Source organism: Equus asinus, chromosome 24, assembly GCF_041296235.1.
Source record: "Equus asinus isolate D_3611 breed Donkey chromosome 24, EquAss-T2T_v2, whole genome shotgun sequence".
Taxonomy (NCBI): Eukaryota; Metazoa; Chordata; class Mammalia; order Perissodactyla; family Equidae; genus Equus; species Equus asinus.
In genome coordinates this window covers 28,158,330-28,178,329 of record NC_091813.1, presented here as the reverse complement: position 1 = coordinate 28,178,329, position 20,000 = coordinate 28,158,330, and the positions used below count along the sequence as shown (strand labels likewise).

Here is a 20,000-nt window from a genome sequence, read left to right as displayed (position 1 = left end):
GCATGATTCACAACAGCCCAGATATGGAAACAACTTAAGTGTCTGTCACCAGATGAATGGATAAAGAAGATGAGGTATACAAATACAATGGAATATTAGTCAACCACGAGAAAGGTCATCCTGCCATTTACGAAAACATGGATGGACCTTGAGCACATTATGCTAAATGAAATAAGTCAGAGAAAGACAAATAATGTACGATATCACTTATACGTGGAATTTAAAAGCCAAAAGCAGAAAAACAGAGACTAAAATGGTGGTTACTAAGGCCTGGGGGTGGGGGAAAAGAGGAAATGTTGATCAAAGAGTACAAACTTCCAGCTATAAGAGACTAAGTTCTGGGGATCTAATGTACAGCACAGTGATTACAGTTAATAATACTGTATTATATAACTGAAAGTAGCTAAGAGAGTAGATCTTGTGTTCTCACCACAAAAAAGAGACGGTAATTATGTGATGTGATACAGGTGTTCCCTAATGCTACAGTGGTAATCATTTTGCAATAAATTAAGTGTATCAAATCAACACCTTGAACCTTAAGCTTACTCAATGTTATATGTCAATTATATCTCAATAACACTGGAAAAAATACATGTTAAGATTTCTGATGTCACATTCCATTTCAACTCAAAGGACTATACATTTTGCCATCTCCTGCAATTTCATCCAAATCTATACTGATTTCACAGGTAAGAGTTGGAAAACCAATTTATCTAAAACGTTTGTGTCAACAAATCAGGTGTGAGGACCATATTTGTTCAAAGCTTTCAGAGATATGATTCTGGAAAAGGTTTCTAATTTGGATAGGTCATTAGACTCTGCATATCACACTCTCACTGATTCATTCAAAAATATTTATAACCACCCTTTGCAAAAGTTCTAACGTCATGTAACCTGTGACAGTATGGCCAGTAATATATGTATAGACACCACCACCAGCTGCTTTTCAATGGTACAAAATATTTTTGCACAAGGTCCAATTAAATCTGAGAGCTAAATGAATAACAAACCTGAGTGCTAATTTGTTTCAGTGATCAAGCTTTGGGCAAAAAAATAATCACCTGAGTGTAATCATGTGAAAGAATGGGCCGATTGTTCAGTAGTTTACGCCAAGATTTTGTAACAATAAAATAAACACTTCCAATGGACTGACCAAACAAAATGAAACTATTTTATTATAGAATTTACATACCAGAAACAGCACTGTCCAACCCAGCATATATGTCCAAAGAACCTTCATCATTATTTTTAAGAGGAGAAGCTGCAAGAAAATCAAAGACTAGTTAAAACTGACTTCATGCACTTAGTGAAGTTTTTCCATTCCTACTCTGTGCCAAAAAGGGAAACTGTTTAGAAGTTTTTTGGGGGGGGTTATTTGTTTTGTTTGTTTGTTTGTTTTTGGTGAGGAAGATTGGCCCTGAGCTAATATCTGTTGCTAATCTTCCTCTATTTTGTATGTGGGATGCCACCACAGCATGGCTTGATGAGCAGTGTGTAGGTCCGCACCCAGGATCTGAACCTGCAAACCCCAGGCCACCGAAGCAGAGTGCTCAAACTTAACCACTCCACCACCGGGCCAGCCCCCTAGAAGTTTTTATACATCCTTATAAACAGGAAGATCTTAGCACACAGATTTATGACTCGATTACCTCAGATTTAGACTTAAAAACTCACCTTCAAATATATACTAGTGAGAAGGCTCCAATTCGAGGAATAGCAGAGTAGTTTCTATTAGATAAATTCTCCTGCAGATAACAACTATAAACTCTAAACAAAATATCAAAAGCTATCTGCAGTCAAACGCTCTATTGTAGTGATCATTTCACAATACATATAAATATCAAATCATTTCAATGTATACCTGAGACTCATATAATGTTATATATAAATTACAAGTCAATTAAAAAAAAAAAGCCATCTGAAAATGCAGAGAGCAGCCCACAGCAGGCAAAAACTGGAAGGCAGACAACATCTGAAAGAAGAAAACAGCGCTGCGTGAGTTCCCTAGCCCCCTTTTATAACAATTTTTTTGTGGAAATATAGGCCCTAGTCGGAGCCCTAAAACTGGGCAGTGAAAACTCATATGGAAACCCCTAGTCCTAATAGCTTGAAGAACCAGAGAAAAAACTTTGGGAATGATAACAGCAAATAGAAAGTAAGAGAGGAAATTCAGAGCGCCACAGAGGGGACTCCCCAAATTGTGCCCCCAAATCTCTGAGTGACCCCCAAACTACACAAGTAAAGGTTACAACTCCAAAAGTCCAGCTAAAGCTAAAGAATATGAACAGATATTTCAGCTGCTATCCACCATAGGGAAGACAGAAGTTTAAGTTCAGCCAAGTTAAATATCTGCTAAAATTAAAAACACCACCACTCTTTAGAGAAATATAACAGAATCCAATGTCTCTATAACATCACATTTACAATGTCCAGAATGCAATCCAAAATTACTACATAGGAAATCTTGGCAGAGAAATAGAAACAAAAGAAACAAAGAAAAATCCCAAAACCAAATAAAAATCCTAAAACTGAAAACTACCATATCTAATGTAAAAAAAATTCACTGAATGTGCTTGACCAAAGAGCCAGTGAACTTGAAGATAGATATAAAAATGAACTTACCTGAAGAACAGAGAGGAAAAAATTGAAAAAAAAAAGTTTTAGTAACCTATAGGATAATCACCAAAAGTTTTCACATGTTATATATCTGGAGTCCCAGAAGAAAAAACAGAGAACAGGGAGGAAAATGATACTAGAGGGATACTAGAAGAATTAGAAATGGTAAATAATTAAGTAAATATAAAAGACTAATTTTTCTTCTTAATTTCCTTAATATATATAGAATCGTTTAAAGTAAAAATTAAAGCATTGTATTGTACAGTTTATGACATCTTTAACATAAACGGACAGATGGAGGTCAAATGTAACCACACATATGAGATTCTAGATCTTAGGTGAAAAGGTATGATACTAACAAGGAGACTGCAAAAAGTTAAAGATGTATTTTGCAATCCCTTGAGCAACCACTAAAAAATAATGCAAAGAGGTATAGCCAAAAAGCTAATATACAAATTAGAATGAAATTCTCAAATATATTCAAATAATACTTGAAAGAAGGCAAGAAAATCAGAAAAAAAAAATCTGATGAGACCAACTAAAATGAAATATTAAAATGATAAATCTAAATCCAATCACAATAATAAAGGACACTATTGGGTTAACTGATAAAATTGGAATGAAAATGGCATTTATAAATAAAAGTACTGTGTCAGTGTTAAATTTACTGAAATTGATAACTGCCATTGTTATGTAAGAAAAGCAACTTTTTCTTATGAAATACACACTTAAGTATTTGGGGGTAAAATATGTTATGTATGCCACTTACTCTCTAATAAATCATGAAAAATTGTGGATGTGTACATGTATTTCAAAAGAGAGGATGTGTATGATGATAAAGCCACTAGTATAAAATATTAACAAGAGGGAGCCAGTGCCAGTGGCCTAGTGGTTGAATGTATTCCACTTCAGTGGCCCAGGTTCAGTTCCCAGGAGCGGACTTACACCACTTGTCTGCCAATGGCCATGCCGTTACAGTAGCTCACGTACAAAAAGAGGAAGACTGGCAACAGATGTTAGCTCAGGGTGAATCTTCCTCAGAAAAAAAAAATTAACGAGAGGTAAATTGGGAAGAAACTGGGTAAAAGGTTCTTTGTATGTTGTCTTGAAACTTTTAAGTTTCAAATTATTTCCAAACAAATAAAAGACAATTACAAAAATGTTATAGGAAGCAATAAAAATTTTTGTGAAATCCTGTTAAGTGGTAAAAAGTAAAATGCAAAGCAAAACACACGCTGTGGCTGTGATTATCAAAACATGTACGCACATGGACAGGAACTTGAGAGACAATAACATGTAGAAATGAAGACAGCCGTTTCCAGCAAACAGGATTAATGATACAGTTTCGTCCTTCAAAATAATAAGAGCTGCAGATGTAATAAAAGTTAACTGTGAGACTGGGCACGTGTGTGTGGTGATAGATGGTAAGTAGTCACTGGGTGACAAACATGATATAATCTACACAGAAATCAAAATACAATGATGTACACCTGAAATTTATGTTATAAAACATTACCTCAATTAAAAAAAAGTTAACTGTGAATCTAGGTGAAAAGTAAAGGTGTTCATTATATTATACTTTCAACATTTCTATTGGCTTAGAATTTTTCAAAGAAAAAAAAGATTATCTTAAGAGAATTACAGGGCCTGGCCCAGTAGCATAATGGTTAAGTTTGCACGCTCCGCTTCAGTGGCCCAGGGTTCACAGGTTTGGATCCCAGGCGAAGACCTACTCACCGCTCATCAAGCCATGCTGTGGCAGCATCCCACATACAAAGTAGAGGAAGATTGGCACAGATATTAACTCAAGGCCAATCTTCCTTACAAAAAAAGAAACAGAGAATTACATAGCAGTGTAACAATTTGAAACTACATCAGCAAAAAACAAGTAACACCAAAAAACAACACTACCCAGAGTGGTTATGATGGCCATATTTCGTGTGAATTCTTCCATATCTATGAATATTACTTTTAAAAAAACATATATTTTAAGCAAAAATGGAATTCTACTAGGCATGTTTTACAACTGCCTTTTTCATTCTATAACAGAGTAATCATAATTCTAGTCAATAAATATACAGCTATAATCTCAAAAAATTTAATGAGGTTGCTTGGGATAATATAACAAGACAAAAGAATCAGATAAATATTATGTCAGGATTTGGACATTTATATTCTGCATATTATTGAACTTATCTGTAATCTATGAGCTTATTTTACCACCAGGTCTCAGTTATCTCTCGCAAACTAATCATTCACTGTGACTGTCAATTTTTCCCTGAACAAGAGTAAACAAGCAGGACCGCACCTACGGGAAGCATTAACTTCAAGAGTAACAAACACATTTTTTTGGATATGACAATAAAAGTCATTACCACTTTTATTGGCAAAGCTGCTAATTTTACTACATTTAAGAGGCTCAGATTTACTAAGCACTTCCTATCTGCCAGGCACTTTACTGTATTGACTCATTTACGTGTGGGGATAAAAAGTTCATAATGACAGTTTTTTTCAATAAGAATTAGTAAATGATTTTGTAATTAAATAAATACATTTAGAAAGAATTAAAATGAGCTCTTACCAGAAAAGACATCAAATAAACTTGTTCCATCACCATTGTCATCATCTGCTGCCATGATCCTATTTCCTTTTGATAGTCGCCATCTAAAGTACCAAACATAAAGATTTTCCACTATTAAAATCAACCTCACAATTCAGAGAATAAAGCAAGCTTTAAATTAAAAAGCAACTTTCAAATTTGGATATATTGAATAAGTTCTCTCACTACCGTGATTTCAAAAAAAGATTAACACTTTCCAAAAGCCAACTCTCTAAGACAAAAACCTTAAAGTTGCTGGTATGGTTAAGCCGTGTCATGAAGTAAATGACATTAATTTTATAAATTAGACAAAAATAGAAATTAATTTTTATACTAAAATAAGCCATTAAATAAGTACAACTATATGGTAAGTTCTGTGAGTCTTCTTAGCAAATCATCAAACCTGGGGGTGGTCTTAGAGACTCCAGACACACGTTTTCATCAGTAAGATAGTAAGACAGGCAAACAGCAAACAATTTGATACCATACTAGGTTGGTAAAGGTGTGGGAAAAGAAGTACTCTCATACATCACTCAAATGTATACTGAACAAGCTGCATGGAGGCAATTTGGCAATGGCTATCAATACTTTTTAAATACTCTTTGATCCAACAATTTCATATCTAGTAATTTGTTCTACAGATATACAAGCACATGATTACAAAAATATGTGTACAGGAATATTTAATGCAGTGCTGTTTGTAGTGGCAAGATTGGAAGCAACATAAAAATCTAAAACAGTAAAAAAACATCAGAATTATATGACATTCTCCATTCTGCCAGTAAAACCTGAGGAATGCTGCTTATGGTCAATGAATTATGGCCACTGTGTCTACTGGGGGTCGTTAAGGGTACCTGCACCTGCATATTTCTGCTCCCACCAATTGAGATATACACTTACCAACAGCCAGGTGCATTTATTACCAAATCAAACTATGTGTGTTTCCTTATTTTTCTAAATAATAGTATGATGAAAGATCACATTACCAAAGGGTAATTTTCCAGTGAAAACTAGGCCGAGTGCTTTGGAAAGACTCATAAGTAGCAAGACACATACATAACTGCTTGTCAAATCAAGTGAAGGTGAAATAATCCAAAGTACTGGAAGAAGAAATCTAGCCTGTACTCAGAAGGATTCACAAGTATCTAAGTTCTTACTCCACTTTAATGAAAAAACTGCTGCAAATCATAATAATGTCTTATGGCTATGATCTATGCACGAAAGAAGTCAGAACTCTAATCACTGGATTCACATTCAAAGAAATGGCCATGGTTCTACCACAAGAGAGAGAATTTATGTCACTCTGTTAAATAAAATTAAGGTATATATCTTTTTTTCTTCATTCCTTCTTCATTCCCCACATTGCCATTCCAACCTTTTCTCCGATAAGCTGATTTGATTAATTAACTGTTATAATATAGACTGTACAATAATAACAAAAGGTACAAATGGCCTGATTATATTTAGCAAATAATGTAACTGACTCTTGGTAAAGCGAAATTCAACCGGTGGGGCAGAAACTCAGGCTTCCTAAGAGTAATCTACTACTAGTTAGAAACTGTCGTGTGGAGTGGGGAGCATCAGTCAACGGCGTTTTTACAGAATGGAAATCAGCTAATCTAATGATCTGGTTAAACACAGATCAAACAGACCAAAAGTTTTCACTGCGTGTTGTTTCACAGGTTTAATTTTTATTACTGGCAGGAATTACCTGAAAAAAAAAAAATTCTACTTGGCCTAGTGAGCTAAAACTAAGAAATAAACATAAAAGTCCCGACAAATCCTGGATCTTTTGTCCCTCATATGTCTTAATTTTTTCTCCATTTGTTTGTGGGTGGGACCATTGTCTCCACATCTTAATCTCTATGCCCCCCACCAAAGAAGGTATTTTTTTTCAATTACTTATAGGGGCCAGTTCGGTGGCATAGTGGTTGAGTATGCACGCTCTACTTTGGTGGCCCAGGGTTCACAGGTTCAGATCCCAGGCGCAGACCTAGCACCGCTCATCAGGCCATGCTGTGGCAGCATCCCACACAAAACAGAGGAAGATTAGCACAGATGGTAGCTCAGCAACAATCTTCCTCAAGCAAAAAGAGGAGGATTAGCAACAGAAGTTAGCTCAGGGCCAATCTTCCTCACACACAAAAAAATTGCTCATAAATTTAAGAGAAAGTGACTGCTTATTTCTTAGTCATATCACATGTTGCATTAAAAGTTCTTCAATGAGCCGGCCTAGTGGTTAAGTTCAGTGCACTATGCTTCAGCGGCTCAGGTTCAGTTCCAAGGTGCGGACCTACACCACTCATCAGTTGTGGCAGTGACTCACATATAAAATAGAAGACTGGCACATATGTTAGCTTAGGGCAAATCTTCCTCAAGCAAAAAAAGAGGAAGACTGGAAATGGATGTTAGCTCAGGGCAAATCTTCCTCAACAAAAAGAAAAGTTCTTCAAAGTTATTTCTGAGAATAATATATATCGTAATATAAAGAAGTCATCAAAAGAAGTTATATATGCGGTTTCTCACTATGTATACATAAACAGTTAAAGGAACTGTGGCAATTATCATGCCTCTCAATTCCAAATGCACCCTTCTGTGATAATGGAGACGGGCTTTGTAAATATTTCTCCTTTGCTAACTGGCACGATGTTAAGCTTTGTCATTAGAGACTGCTGGAGGGACACTGCCAAAGAGGTTTCTCTTCCTAGTTTCAGTGAGCCTGGCTAGCCAGGCTCCTGCAGAGCATGCTTTCACCAGCATTCGGTTCCTGCAGCAGACAGTTTCTCCAGCACTAGGCTCCCACAGGGCACAATTTTTCTACATGCTTGCCTCCTATAAATGAGGTTTCCATTACAATAGGCTCCTGCAGGATACACTTTCTCCTGCCAGGCTCATGGAGATGGCAGCTTCTCCAACTCCTGGATCCCCCAGCACTTGACAGCCAGTAGCATCCAGGAGCTTCCCTATGCACCTCCTCTGTCAGATTCAAAGCAGTGTCACCAGCAAGGCACTTAGCAACTTCTCCACCATCCAGGTAGCCCCAGTTCTTTCCAATGAGGGGGAAGACAGCTCTTCTTTGGATGATCTATCTCAACTCTAGAGATGGTGGCTGCTCCCTATATCTGTTATTCCCATGTTCTTTAGAGTTATCTTTAACTCTTATTAACCAATTCTCAGTTACTCCAATCCTCTGTTATTAATTCGTTACACTAAGCTTTCTCTTTTCAAATTACCACGTAGTTTTTGCCTCCTTATTGGATCCTGTCCAATACAGGTAAACAGTCACAATAGAGACTTTTAACACACTTTGCTATGCTGATCAAGCAGTTAAAGAAATTTAGAGACACAGCTCTGAATATGAAATTGGCAGGTTTGATCTGATGATTTTATATCCCTGCATGCAATAATTAAGAGAACTGATGTTACTTTCAAGCACATTTATAAAAACTGACTATCTATCAAGATAGAGCAAGTTTCAACAAATACCACAGAAGTGCTTTTATCAAGACCAATAAAACTCGAAGTTAACAATGCACTTTCAAATTCCCCAGTTCCTTTGAAAATTTACAAACAAAAGAAAAAAATTTTCTTTTGTACAGCAAAAGAAAAAAAAAGAAAAAGAACGAAGTAAACCCAAAGAAAGAAACACAGAAAGAACAAAGATTAATACAAAGAAATAAACACTATAAAGACGAATAACAATAAATGCTGGCTCTTTGAAAAGACAAATTAAATAGGCATATGCCTGGCTTAACTAATCAAGTAAAAGCAAGAAGGCAGAAACATTAGGAATAAAAAAGGAGAGACAGCTTCATACATAGCAGAGATTAAATTATTGAAATACTATTGAAAGCTCAATGAAATTGACAGTTTTTCAGAAAAACATAATGGCCAAAACTGACTCAAGAAGAAATAGAAAACAAAGACATATCTAGCATGATTAAACAATTTGATATAGTAGTTAGATCTACTCATAAAGAAATGACTAGGGGCTGGCCCCGTGGCCGAGTGGTTAAGTTCGCGCGCTCCGCTGCAGGCGGCCCAGTGTTTCGTCGGTTCGAATCCTGGGCGCGGACATGGCACTGCTCGTCAGACCACGCTGAGGCAGCGTCCCACATGCCACAACTAGAGGAACCCACAGCGAAGAATACACAACTATGTACCGGGGGGCTTTGGGGAGAAAAAGGAAAAAATAAAATCTTAAAAAAAAAAAAAAAAAAAAAAAAAAGAAATGACTAAACCCAGACAGTTTTACAGGAAAATGCTCTAATACACCTTTAAAGAAGAGAGAAAACATAATAGATTTAAGACAAGAGAATGAGGAAAAAAAGGCTAAGAGACAAATAATTTTATAAAGTTAGTACAGTCTAGACATCAAAACTGGGCAAAGGGGGCCGGACCAGCGATGTAAGGTTAAGTTCTTGCACTCCACTCCAGCAGCCCGGGACCAGATCCTGAGACTGGACCCACACAACGCTCGTCAGACCACGCTGAGGTGGCATCCCACATGCCACAACTAGAGGGACCCACAACTGAAAATACACAACTATGGGGGGCTGGCCCCCTGGCCAAGTGGTTAAGTTCGAGTGCTCTACCGGCATCCCAGGGTTTTGCCAGTTCGAATCCTGGGTGCGGACATGGCACTGCTCATCAAACCACGCTGAGGTGGCGTCCCACATGCCACAACTAGAAGGACCCACAACTAAGAATATACAACTATGTACCGGGGGCTGTGGGGAGAAAAAAGAAAAAAATAAAATCTTTGAAAAAAAAAAAAAGAAAGAAAGAAAAAGAAAATACACAACTATGTGCCAGGGGGCTTTGGGAGAAAAAGGAAAAATAAAATCTTTAATGAGATTTTTTTTTTTTTTAAAGACTGGCACCTGAGCTAACAACTGTTGCCAATCTTCTTTTTTTCTTTTGCTTTTTCTCCCCAAATTCCCCCCAGTACATAGTTGTATATTTCAGTTGTGGGTCCTTCTAGTTGTGGTATGTGGGACGCTGCCTCAACATGGCCTGATGAGCGGCACCATGTCCGCGTCCAGGATCCGAACCGGTGAAACCCTGGGGCAGGCCCCAAAATCTTTAAAAAAAAAAAAAAAAGGCAATAGCTTTTCTATATGCTAGCAAAGAGTTTTAAAACATAACTAATAAAAAGATATTATTTACAACAATAAAACCATAAAGTACATAGTTAATCTAATACAAAATGTCCAAGACGTTTATGGAGAAAATAACAAAAGATCTAAATCAGGGGTCTAGAAACCTTTTCTTCTTAAACAACCGGAAAGTACCTATTTTAGGCTCACAGTCCATCTCGTCTGGCACAACTATTTAACTTGGCCACTGTAGCTCAAAAGCAACTACAAACAACATGTAAACAAACAGGTGTGACTGGGTTCTAATAAAACTCTGTTTACAAAAGCAGGCAGTCTACCTCTGTCTAAATACAGGACAGAATATATCTCAATCATATATAGGAAAACTCAACATCAAATTTGGCAGTTCTCCCCAACTTTACCTATAAACTCAAAGCAATTCCAGTCAAATTTAATAAGCTGATCATAAAATTCAAATTGAAGTACAAAGGGCCTAGCACAGTCAGGACATCTTTTATTTTGATGATGAGGGAGTAAACTTTTTATTGAAGTATAACATAAATACAGAAGAAAGCACAAATCATAAGTATACAGTCCTCTGATCTTTCACAAACTGAACACATCCATATAACTACCACTCAGATCAAAAAACAAATCATTACCAGCACCCTAGAAGTACTCCTCACGCCCTCTTCTAGCCACTATCCACTCCCAAATGTTGGCAAAGGTGTGGAGAATAAAAGCACACACATTGCTGATGACTTGCTTTGTAGAGGAAGGACTCGCCTATCAATAGAGGAGTGAGAGGTATCTGGGGAGATGCGTAGATTCCAAATTAGAACACCATTAACCTTGGAGGAAAGGCACACATGGAGAACTATAAATGAAACAGCCTAGCTGGAATGGACCTTAGATAGAACAGGATTGGGAGATAAGACTGACAAATTTCTGGGGGCCAGCCCAACGGCATAGCAGTTAAGTTCACGTGCTCTGTTTCAGCAGCCCCAGGTTCACGGGTTCAGATTCCGGCGTGGACATGGCACCACTTATCAAAGCCATGCTGTGGCAGGCATCCCACATATAAAGTAGAGGAAGATGGACACGGACGTTAACTCGGGGCCAATCTTTCTCAGCAAAAAGAGGATTGGAGGCAGATGTTAGCTCAGGGGTAATCTTCCTCAAAAAAAAAAAAAACAGAATGACAAATTTCTTTAGAGTCAAACAGAAGATACTAAATGTCAGACCAAGGAGTCTGGTCCTGAATTTTCAGAAGAGAGAAGCACTGAAGGTTTGAGTTAGAAACACTGGTATAAAGAAATGAAATAGCAAGATTAATGTGTGGAATGAACTAGAAAGACAAAAGTATAGGAAAAGAAACTGGGAAGGAGGCTGCTCTAAGAGTCCATGATAAGACTTAACTCAAGATGGAGAGGGTGAGAATGAAAAGAATGTTTATGTAAGGCATAATCATGGAAAAAATCAAACAGCGTAAATGCCTGGATATAGGAAGTATCAACAATCAATCATCTCCTGCCTAAATTCACTCTCAGCTATGAGCTTCTGTTATCTTTGACTCTTTCCTTCTCTCCAAACTCATTCTCAAGCAGTCACAAATTCTTAGTGATTTAATTTTTAAGTCTCTCAAATTTACCTTTTTTTTTTTGAGGAAGATTAGCCCTGAGCTAACTACTGCCAATCCTCCTCTTTTTGCCGAGGAAGACTGGCCCTGAGCTAACATCCGTGCCCATCTTCCTCTACTTTATACGTGGGACACCTACCACAGTATGGCTTTTTGCCAAGCGGTGTGGTGCCATGTCTGCACCCGGGATCAGAACCAGCGAACCCTGGGTCACCGAGAAGCGGAACATGCAAACTTAACTGTGTGGAGAAAAGGGACCCTCATACACTGCTGGTGGCAATGTAAACTGATGCAGTCACTATGGAAAACAATATGGAGGTTCCTCAAAAGATTAAGACTAGAACTACCACATGATCCAACTATTCTACTTCTGGGCATTTATCCAAAGAACACGAAAACATGAATGGGAAAAGATATTTGCACCCCTATGTTCATTGCAGTATTATTCACAATAGCCAAGACTTGGAAACAACCTAAGTCCCCATCGACAGATGAATGGATAAAGAAGATGTGGTACATATACACAATGGAATACTACTCAGGCATCAAAAAAAAGATGAAATCTTGCCATTTGCAACAACATGGATGGACCTCGAGGGTATTATGCTAAGCAAACTAAGTAAGCCGAAGAAAGTCAAATACCATACTGTATGATTTCACTCATAACTGGAGGATAAAAACTACAACAAATAAGCACATGGATACAGAGATTAGAGTGGTGGTTATCAGAGGGGAAGGGGGGAGGGGGGAGGGAGAAAGGGGTAATAGGGCACATGTGTACAGTCACAGATGGTAATTAGTCTTTGAGTGGTGAACATGATGTCTACACAGAAGTCAAAATATAATGGTGTACACCTGAAATTTATATAATATTATAAACTAATGTTACCTCAATAAAAAAAGGCCAAAAAAATTATTATAAAAATCTCACAGCTAGTTTTCATACTACCAGTATCTTTTTCCTCTTACCATTTTCCACACTGAAGCCAAAATTAATCCTGTTTATATCTGGCCTGTGTTTCACTCCCATGTCAGAAATCTTCCTAAAACTACCCAAAACAATATTACTGAGTTAAGCTTTCCTCGCACAGAACCCAAGGCCTTTCCAGAAATAACTATCACTACTTTTCCAACTATCTCACACTACTCCCCTCACCTACCCTAGTTGGCCACACGACAGATTCTGTACCACCATAGCACATCCTGCTACAATGCAAGTTAGTGTACACATTACTGAGAAATAGAGAAATGATGTCAGTATAATGCCAAAATTACGTTGGTTCAGAGTTCTGCCCAGGCTGTTAAAGCTTCGCACCATTAATTAATAGCAGCTAAATGCAGACAGCCCTGAAGGAATCTAGTCCTGTATATTAAGTCCTTTCCCTAGATGCCCATCATGTCCTCTCCTCATCTCAGTACAGCAACAGGCTTTGTCTCGCAAGAGTGTAAGCATGGTCTTCCTCAATCTTTGTAGCGGTTTGGGGGACCCAAACATAAGGGAGTGAGCCACAGCCATCCAGTCTGCCTCACAACATTTCACATAAAACTTCCACTGCCCCTACACCTACAACCTCTGAGGTTTATGTCCCTCTGTTCTTGTCTCCACACATCAACAGCCTCAATCCTTCCTTATTTCTCACTCCATCAAGCTATCTTCATCTTTCTTTTTTCTTGAGAAAAAGACCTGTATTTACTGAGACATTTATCTATTAGGAATTTAACATGTCTTCTTAATTATGTCAATCTTTTAAAATTGTTATTGTTCCTATTGGTGTTCTAGTAACATGGGTAGATAGGTTTTGAGTATTCTGCCCCTATTTTTCCCATAAACTCTGTGAGTTGCAGAACCAAAGGTTTTTCAAGAATGCACATAGTATTAGAGCAGAAATGTCTGTACCTACAGCTTCTACACTAGGCCATGTACTTCAATTCCACAATATCTTGCTCATTCTGTTTCTCTACCTGGACTGCTCATCCCCTTCCTAAACCCAGCTACCATAAAAGAGAAGACGCTTTTCTACTGACATAGTTAATCCCCATTCCCTTATTCTACTGACACACTGAATGCATTATTATTACACTGAGCAACCTCTATTGCAATCATTTGCTCTCTGAAGTTGTTCTTAGATTTTAGCATGCTTCAAGAACACCTGGAGAAGCTAAGACACAAGGTTGATGGGCTCCATCCCCAAAGTTTCTGATTCCGTAGATCTGGGTTGAGGTTTCAGAATTTGCATTTCTAAAAAGTTCCCAGGCCACGCTGCTGGCCCACGGACCACACTTTGAGAACTATTATTTTAGACCAGTGCTGTCCAGTACAACTTTCTATGATGACAAAAATGTTCTATATCTGAGCTGTCCAATATGCTAACTACTAGCCACATATGTCTATTAGAGTAAATGAAATATGCATAGCATGACTGAGTGTACTAGTTTCCTACTGCCGCTCTAATTACCACAAATTTAGTGGCTTAAACAAAACAAATTTATCTTACAGTCTCATTTACCACGAAAAGCTCACAGAGAGGATTTCACAGAACTGTGGTTACTACAATTTCAATAACACTTAACTAGCTCTAAATGCTACTGGGCACTTACAAAAATGTAATTGAGGGGCTGGCCCCTTGGCCAAGTGGTTAAGTTTGCACACTTCGCTTGAGCAACCCGGGGTTCACCAGTTTGGATCCTGGACACCGACCTACACACCACTCATCAAGCCATGCTGAGGTGGCATTCCACACAGAAGAACTAGAATGACTACAGCTAGGATATACAACTATATACTGGGGCTTTGGGGAGAAAAAAAAATGTAGTTGAATACTTTCCTAAGGTGATGAACTCCTGGACATCAATATCTTATTTTCTAGAACTGCAAAAAAAATTTATCTCTTTGGGTTAAACACTTGATGGGCAAACACAAGCAGGTAGAGGATAAAGAGCAAGTACTGCCACAGTAAGGGTACCAGATCACATTTAAAGACTCCTCTGCTGCCCCCTCAGAGTGCTTGAAAATTAGGAGCTATTTGGGGCTGGCCTCGTGGCCAAGTGGTCGAGTTCACGCGCTCTGCTTCAACAGCATGGCATTTCGCCGGTTTGGATCCTCAACACAGACCTAGTACCACTCGTTGGGCCATGCTGAGGTGGCATCCCACATAGCACAACCAGAAGGACCTACAACTAAAATATACGACTATGTACTGGGGGGCTTTGGGGAGAAGAAAAAGAAAAGAAAAAAGACTGCCAACAGATCTCAGCTCAGGTGCCAATCTTTAAAAAAAAAAAAGAAAATTAGGAAATGGTTGTACTAAAATACAAACCAATAGTCAGTACTAAGATGTCAAAGTTAATAAACGCTTTGCTGTTATGTCCAAGCTTACCAAGTCCAAAACCAAAAAAGATCATCTTTCCATCAACATCTGTCCCCTCCTGACATCTCTACTTCCTTGAGTAGCACTAGCATTCCCTAATAGACTACTGACGCTACTCTGCAATGTTTCTCCCATTTACGCTCATTCTTGCCATCTGAATCTGTTTCCATCTCTCACTATAGCTATCTAATTATCTCCTCTCTCCACATTACATGCTACACACAACTGCTGAGTTAGTTCTTCTAAAGCAGTCCTGCTCATATCACTTCCTGCTTTCCCTTACTTCCCAATGTCTACTGAATAAGTCCAAACTCCTTACTTTGATATGGACTGGTACCTACCTTTCTAGCCCCATCATTCACTATCCCAAGGTTTCCAAAATGCCAAGGTTCAATGAAACTGAGCTCCTGAATTGCAAACACAATTCTTGACACCATCTCCCCACATTTATCCATGAGCTCACAAGCAAGTCTGGGTGTGAATACCCACAGATTAGAACCTAAGAAATGAGATTTTAGAAAAATCAGGTGACGTATTACACAATTAAGATACTTAGACTTCATCCAGCAGGGAATGGGGAAAGCACTGAAGGTTTTTAAAGCAGGGGAATATCATAACGAAATCTGCATTTCAGAAATTTAACTCTAGCAAGAAGAGTATAGAAAACATTAGTGGCAAGGGAGACAGAAAAGACTATTAAAACAGTGCAGGAGACACTGAAGGGTATGACTAAGTTAGCAGAAGTGGAATAAAGACAAGAAGCAGATCTGAGAGATTTCCAAGGCAGAATCAAAAAGATTTAATGGAAAACGTATTCAAATGTCAATTCTTGATCACTTCAAAACCACAGCCTGAGCTGTCTTTCAAAATTGCAAATCTGATCAGGTTCACTCCTCTGTTTAAAACCTTTCAGTGCTTCCTGCTGATTTTAGGTTAAAAAACAAATTTTGTCACAATTCTGCTTACTAAGCCCTGAGTGACCTGGCCTCTGCCCACCCTGCAGTGTTAGTCTGCATCGTTCTCCCCCATTCCTCAGCAGTCTTTCAGCTCCTTGAACATGCTGTTTGTTCCCTCCCACCACAGGGCCTCTGCAAGCAGTGCTCTTTCCTCAAAGCTCTATCTTCACTTAAATCACCTTTGATTTTTTGGTTTAAGTAATGTTTGAGCCTTCCCTGGCTATCCTCTGTCTCCACTAGGTTAGGCACTCTGTTATATATTCTTATACCACTGTCTCCTTTCTCTACATGGCCTCTTCTCAGTTTATGATTACATTTTTGTGGAATTCCTGGAGAAATGTCCATCCCAGCCACTGGACTGTAAGCTTCATGAAGACCAGGACTGGCTCTGTGCTGTTCACCGTTGCATCCCCAGCTCTCAGCATAGGGCCTGGCAGGTTGGCAGGTAATAAAAAAAAAATTGTTGGGAATAAATGAAATTCCCAACTTATTAAAGACACTTACTCTAGCTTTGATAGTAAGGTAGTACATGCTTTTAACTGAAATGGAGAACCAAAGAAGATGTGCTGAATTATCTGTAGGACATCCAAACGAAGATATCTATAGACTCCTGGAAACTGGAGTATGTAGGACTGAAGACAAGACATAATTGGCATAGTTGAGATTACTCTCTTGAAATCACAAAGGCCAGTGATTCTCCTGGAAAGGAAGGGAGAAGGGAGCGGAGAAGGATTACGTATCAGAATCTCTTGGGAAGAGGGGCTTTTTCACACTTGCTCTCACCTTCTCCCAGTTGAGGAGCTCGATATATAATGAGAGGTGCTACTGATAGGAGTGTTGCACCTATGAAAAGTGTACAGGCAAAATTTTAACGGTTGAGAACCATGATGATGAAAGAAAAGAGTTGCAAGCTCACTCATAATCTTTTGAGGAACAATTCCAATGGATTCAGACATGAAAACAAAGCTGGTCTTTTGTGATAGGACAATGTCTTAAAAAGACAGTCTAAAGGAAGTTTTCTTTAAAAAAAAACAAACTGAGGGAATGAAGTAAGCATTGGTAGAGAAAAACAGGAAAAAGCCAGGGGAGCAGGATAGTGTATTTTTAGGCTCAAATCTAACACTGCAAGATTCCTGAAGAACATATAAGGGGAAAATAACAATAAACACTACATATACTGAACACTATGTGCCAGGCACTGACCTAAAAGCGCGAAATATATTATTAACTTATTTTAAACTCTCCCAAAAGTCCCATGAGATGCATACTACTCTTTTTCCCATTTTACAGATGAGGAAACAGATACAGATGATTAACAAACTTGCCCCAAGGTCAAACAGCTATTACGTGCCAGATCTGAAATGAGATCCCAGCTCTGTCTCTAAAGCCAGGTGACAAAATCAAGAAGATTCATTAGGGAGAAAAGTACAATTTTTTTGAAAGAAGGCCATCTCTTGTAAAATGGCAAGAAACGCTAGAAGATGACTGGGGTGAGAGTGGGGAGATTCTTGCCCTGAGAGTTTCTGTCCCCCTCCAATCAAGGAGACAATGACTGAGATGGGGCAGGGGCCTTGAGGACAGGTGAAAAGTTTGGAGCTGGAGCTGTGGAGAATGGGAAAGACCAGGGAAGAATCCGAGTCAATGCCAACTTGATCCCTGACGCACAAATCCTAGATTCTGTGAATTCTATATTAGCATCTGCGTTAGGGCCTACTGTGTGTCAGGTATGGTTCTAGGCGCTGTGGAGATCAAGACAACTTCTCAGGGCACAGCAGTCTCCGAAACAACCAACGTCAATGACCACCGGAAACAACGAACCTCAAGGACCACCTGACACTTCGGAAAAACCCATTCCTCCAGAGAATCCCATCCGAAAGCCTTTAAGACTACATTCCAAGATGAAATTGGGTTTTGCGGGGGAGGGGCGAGAGCAGCGGTCGAAAGGGCAATTCCGACGTGCGCTCGCTCCCAGCCCCCGCCTAGACCCTCCCGAGGGACCACAGAGGAACTTGAGTGCGAGCCCAAGAGCTGCACCGGGCAGCGGGAACGCGGATACCTGCGGCCCTGGACATCAGGAAACCCCCCCCACACACCCGACTCCGCCGCTCCCTGCGACTCCTTGGCTTCCCAGACGCCGCCGGCCTTCGCTCGGGGCACTACCGCGCCTTGCAACCTCTTCTCCGTCAGCCCGGCACGGACCAGACCCCCACAACAACTTACCCGCCCTGCCCGGCCCAAGGTAGCCCGGGCTCCTTTCTGGACACCGAGGTCTCCCTGGCATGCCCACCAATGCCAGGCCGCAATCTGAACGCGGAGGCGGGATTGAGCGCCCATAGCCAATCAGATCAGACGCAAAGCACGCCGCGGCGCACATAACTAGTTCCCGCCTTTGGGAGGGGGGAAAAAAACACGGTTGGCGCCAAACTCCCGTAGTCTTCGACCGGGTTTAAGGGAAAGGGGCGGGGCCTGAACTGGCGGGGACGGAGACGGGGCGGGGCTTTACTACGGAAGGGGCGGGACCTTGGCGGAGGTAGGGATTGGGTCCGAGTTCTTTAAGGAAAGGGAAAGTAAGCTCTGAGAAGGCCCTGTCGTTTATTTAGTCGTTTATTCTATAAATTCTGTTGAGTATCAGCCGAATGCTGGGCGCTGGCTCGATAACGATGAATAAGCGCTGTTCTTTGCCCTCACTTTCCTGGATGATAGGAAGACAACTTAGCCCAAGGTGTTGGGAGCTTTGAGGAGAGGATACCAATCCAGCGAAGTGGGAGGGAGAGCTTTTTAGAGGGTGGAATACCTGAATTGTCTTACAGAACCTGCAGGAACCAGAAAAGCCAGTAGAGTCTAGTCTCCAGACACAGAGCCTGCACCGTTGAATGGTGGGGAAGTAAAGCAAAGCCGGCTTCCTCTGCTACCTCATCTGGAGATCTTAATCTTGATCTCGATCCCTTGCCATTTCCTCCTGTTTGTCCGTTTTAACAACTTGCAACTGTCGTATCAACTTAATATTTTTAAATTTTTTGAAAAGGCTCCCATTGGAAAGAATATGTTCTGGGTGAACACTGGCTTCCTACATTCTCCCCCAATCAGCTTCGCTTCTGAGAAGTTAGTCAGGTAGGCATTCCAGGTAGCAGAGACTGGGGAAATAGAGGGTGTGCAACATACAAGGTGTTCACTGTTGCTGGAGTGTAAAGTGAGAGGTGAGGCTGGAGAGGGAGGCAGGGGTCAGAACTTGAAAAGCTACATGTATGTCAAAGAGCTTGGAATTTACCTTTAAATGATGAGGTATGAGGGACCACTGAAATATTTTAAGCTTGGGGTGGTTATGATCTGATTTGCATTATTAAGATCCATTGGCCTTGAGAAAGAGGATTTGAGATGCTCTTACAGTGATCCAGGCTATAGAAAACGAGAATCAGAAGGAGATGGTAGGTAAGGGAAAGGGATAGATTTTAGAATATTCAGGAGATAAAATCGACAAAACTTAGCAACTTATTGAATATTGGTTTTCAGCATGGGTGCATAATGATGGCATTCATCAAAAAATATTTACTGAGTACATAGCATGTAGACTTCAAAAACAACTAAAAGTTTCCCCCCAAATTATCATCCAGAAAAGAGTGGTCTTATTATTGAACTCCTTACACAGCCTCTCATTTTACTGTTACTCTCTTAAATACTTTACACTGAAAAGAAATTAGTGATTGGTTTAAAGATATTCACTTG

At 39.6% G+C, this 20,000-nt stretch overlaps 1 protein-coding gene across 2 annotated transcripts in view; it reads right to left on the bottom strand.

The window, feature by feature from the left end:
• The window catches only part of CASP8AP2 (caspase 8 associated protein 2), a 42,627-nt gene extending 24,017 nt beyond the window's left edge, over positions 1–18,610 (bottom strand). Inside the window, exons 1-3 of one of the 2 annotated variants that reach the window (XM_014866694.3) lie at positions 18,498–18,610; positions 5,198–5,280; positions 1,193–1,261 (exon numbers count right to left, since the gene is read on the bottom strand). In XM_014866694.3, coding sequence (XP_014722180.2) covers positions 1,193–1,261; positions 5,198–5,252 — 124 coding nt within the window. In that variant the 5' untranslated portion in view covers positions 5,253–5,280; positions 18,498–18,610. Of the gene's footprint in view, positions 1–1,192; positions 1,262–5,197; positions 5,281–16,781; positions 16,911–18,497 lie in introns of those variants that run through there. The other variant, XM_070496278.1, reaches the window with a different exon arrangement.
• Between the last annotated feature and the right edge of the window lie 1,390 nt (positions 18,611–20,000).